This window comes from Parus major, chromosome 23 (genome assembly GCF_001522545.3).
Source record: "Parus major isolate Abel chromosome 23, Parus_major1.1, whole genome shotgun sequence".
Classification (NCBI taxonomy): Eukaryota; Metazoa; Chordata; class Aves; order Passeriformes; family Paridae; genus Parus; species Parus major.
Window position 1 is genome coordinate 5,947,199 of NC_031791.1, and position 1,902 is coordinate 5,949,100.

Genomic DNA, 1,902 nt, shown 5'->3' on the forward strand with positions numbered 1-1,902 from the left:
GGTTTTTATGGGATTGGGGTTGACTCCTTTAGGGAAAAGGCTTTGGGAGTTTGGGTTTTTATGGGATTGGGACTGGCTCCTTCAGGGCTGGTCCCACAAAGGCTGAGTCTGGCTCCTTTGTTAATCTCTGTTTGGGGTTTAGGCTGCTTCCTGTTGATCTTTGGCTCTCTGGGCACCACATCCCAGCCTTGGTTCTACTCCCCTGCTCCTCAAAGGTGGGGCTGTTGTTCCGCCCTGGAATTCTGCCTTTCCCACACCCCTGGGAGCAGGAGGAAAGCAGCAGTGGCTGCCTTTGGAGAGAGCTGCCCTTTGTGCTCCTGATCAGCTGCTTTAAAAAAAAAGACAGAAAAATGTAAAAGTTTGGATCTTTTCTAGCAGAATTAAACCTTTTCTTGAGGCTTTCAGGAACTGAAGAGCCCAAAGTGGCCAGTGCTGTTTTATACTTGGCTGAAGCAGAAGGAAAGGAGCTGGAGAAGGTTCTGGGAAAGGGAAAGGTTATGCAGAGGCAGATAAAAACCAAAAAAAAAGCAGCAGAGTTTTGCCTCTGGAGAGGTGAATCAGCAGCAGGGCAGGCTGTGATTCCAGCAGGGAAAATTGCATCCAGGCAAAGGCTGAGCAGGAACTCCATGGATATAAAACATCACCCCCTGCACCCAAAGCAGCTGCCAAAAATCACCCCAAACCCCCTCACCTTGTGGTTTTGAGGTGTCCCTTGCATCCCACAGCTGCAGAGTTGGGGGGAGAGATCCCCCCTGACCCTCCCTGCCCTCAGCAGTGGTGGGGGGTTAAAATTCCTGCTCTTCTCTGAGGGATCCTGAAGATCCTTCAGCATTTCACTGCTGGTTCCTTTACCTGCCTTTCAGTCTCTAAACAATTTCCAGCTCAGAGCTATGAGCCAAAAGCCCTCTGGGTTGGTTTTTAATGCTTCATCTTGTAGCCTGGGATATTTAACATTTCAGGCCTTGAGCTCACAACCCACACGGGCTGGTGGATCCAGGAACTTCAAAGAGAGATGAAAAATGGGTGTAAAAAGGGAAAAAAAGGGTTAATTCCAGCTGCATGGCATTAATTCCTCCACAGACACAACTCTTTGTGCCAGGCTGAACCATCCCTTAGGGGTGTGGTGGAGTTGGGACGGCTTTTGGTGATGTGGTGAATCCTTTTATCATTTTTATCCTTTTCAGCTGATGTCACCACCAGTTTCCTGCTGATCCTCGTGTTGTTTGTCATCAGCCTGCACCTCCTGCTCGGGGTGCTCAAGGTGAGTTCCCCACAAATGACACGCAGGGTTTGGATGGTGCTCACTGGAATTATGGTCAAAAAAAGCAGGAAAACCCCCAAAATCACGCAGCAAAAAAAAGGGCAGATAAAAATCCCAGAATTCCAGAATCCCACAGGAAAAAAGNGAATGACCCAGCAGGGAATGAATGACCCAGCAGGCTCCAGAGCCAGGGCTGGGATCAGCACAAGGAAACCAGGAGCATCCATCTTTTCCTTTAAAACGTGTTCCCACTTTCAATTTCTGATGGGAATTGAAGCACTTGATGCAAGTGTGACCTCAAGGGTTTCCTTCCTCTTTCTGGCTTTGTTGTTTTGCTGTTTTGTGGGGTTTTTTTGGAGTTGTTTTCTGGTTTGGGTTGGGTTTTTTGTTGGTTTATTTGTTTGTTTTGGGTTTTGGTTGTTTGTTTGTTTGGGTTTTTTATTTTGGTTGGGTTTATTTGTTGGTTTGGTGGTTTTGTTTATTTGGGTTTTTTGTTTGTTGGGGTTTTGTTTGTTTATTTGGGTTTTGTTGGGTTCTTTGTTTATTTGGGGTTTTGTTTGGGTTTTTTGTTTGTTTATTTGGGTTTTTCTTTGTTTATTGGGTTTTTGTTTGGGTTCTTTGTTTATTTGGGGTTTTGTTTG

General features: G+C 46.1%; 1 protein-coding gene across 1 annotated transcript in view; it reads left to right on the forward strand.

The window, feature by feature from the left end:
• Positions 1-1,902, forward strand: part of LAPTM5 (lysosomal protein transmembrane 5) — a 24,776-nt gene that overhangs the window by 7,763 nt on the left and 15,111 nt on the right. The window contains exon 3 of the mRNA XM_033519650.1: positions 1,185-1,261. Coding sequence (XP_033375541.1) covers positions 1,185-1,261 — 77 coding nt within the window. The remainder of the gene's footprint in view (positions 1-1,184; positions 1,262-1,902) is intronic.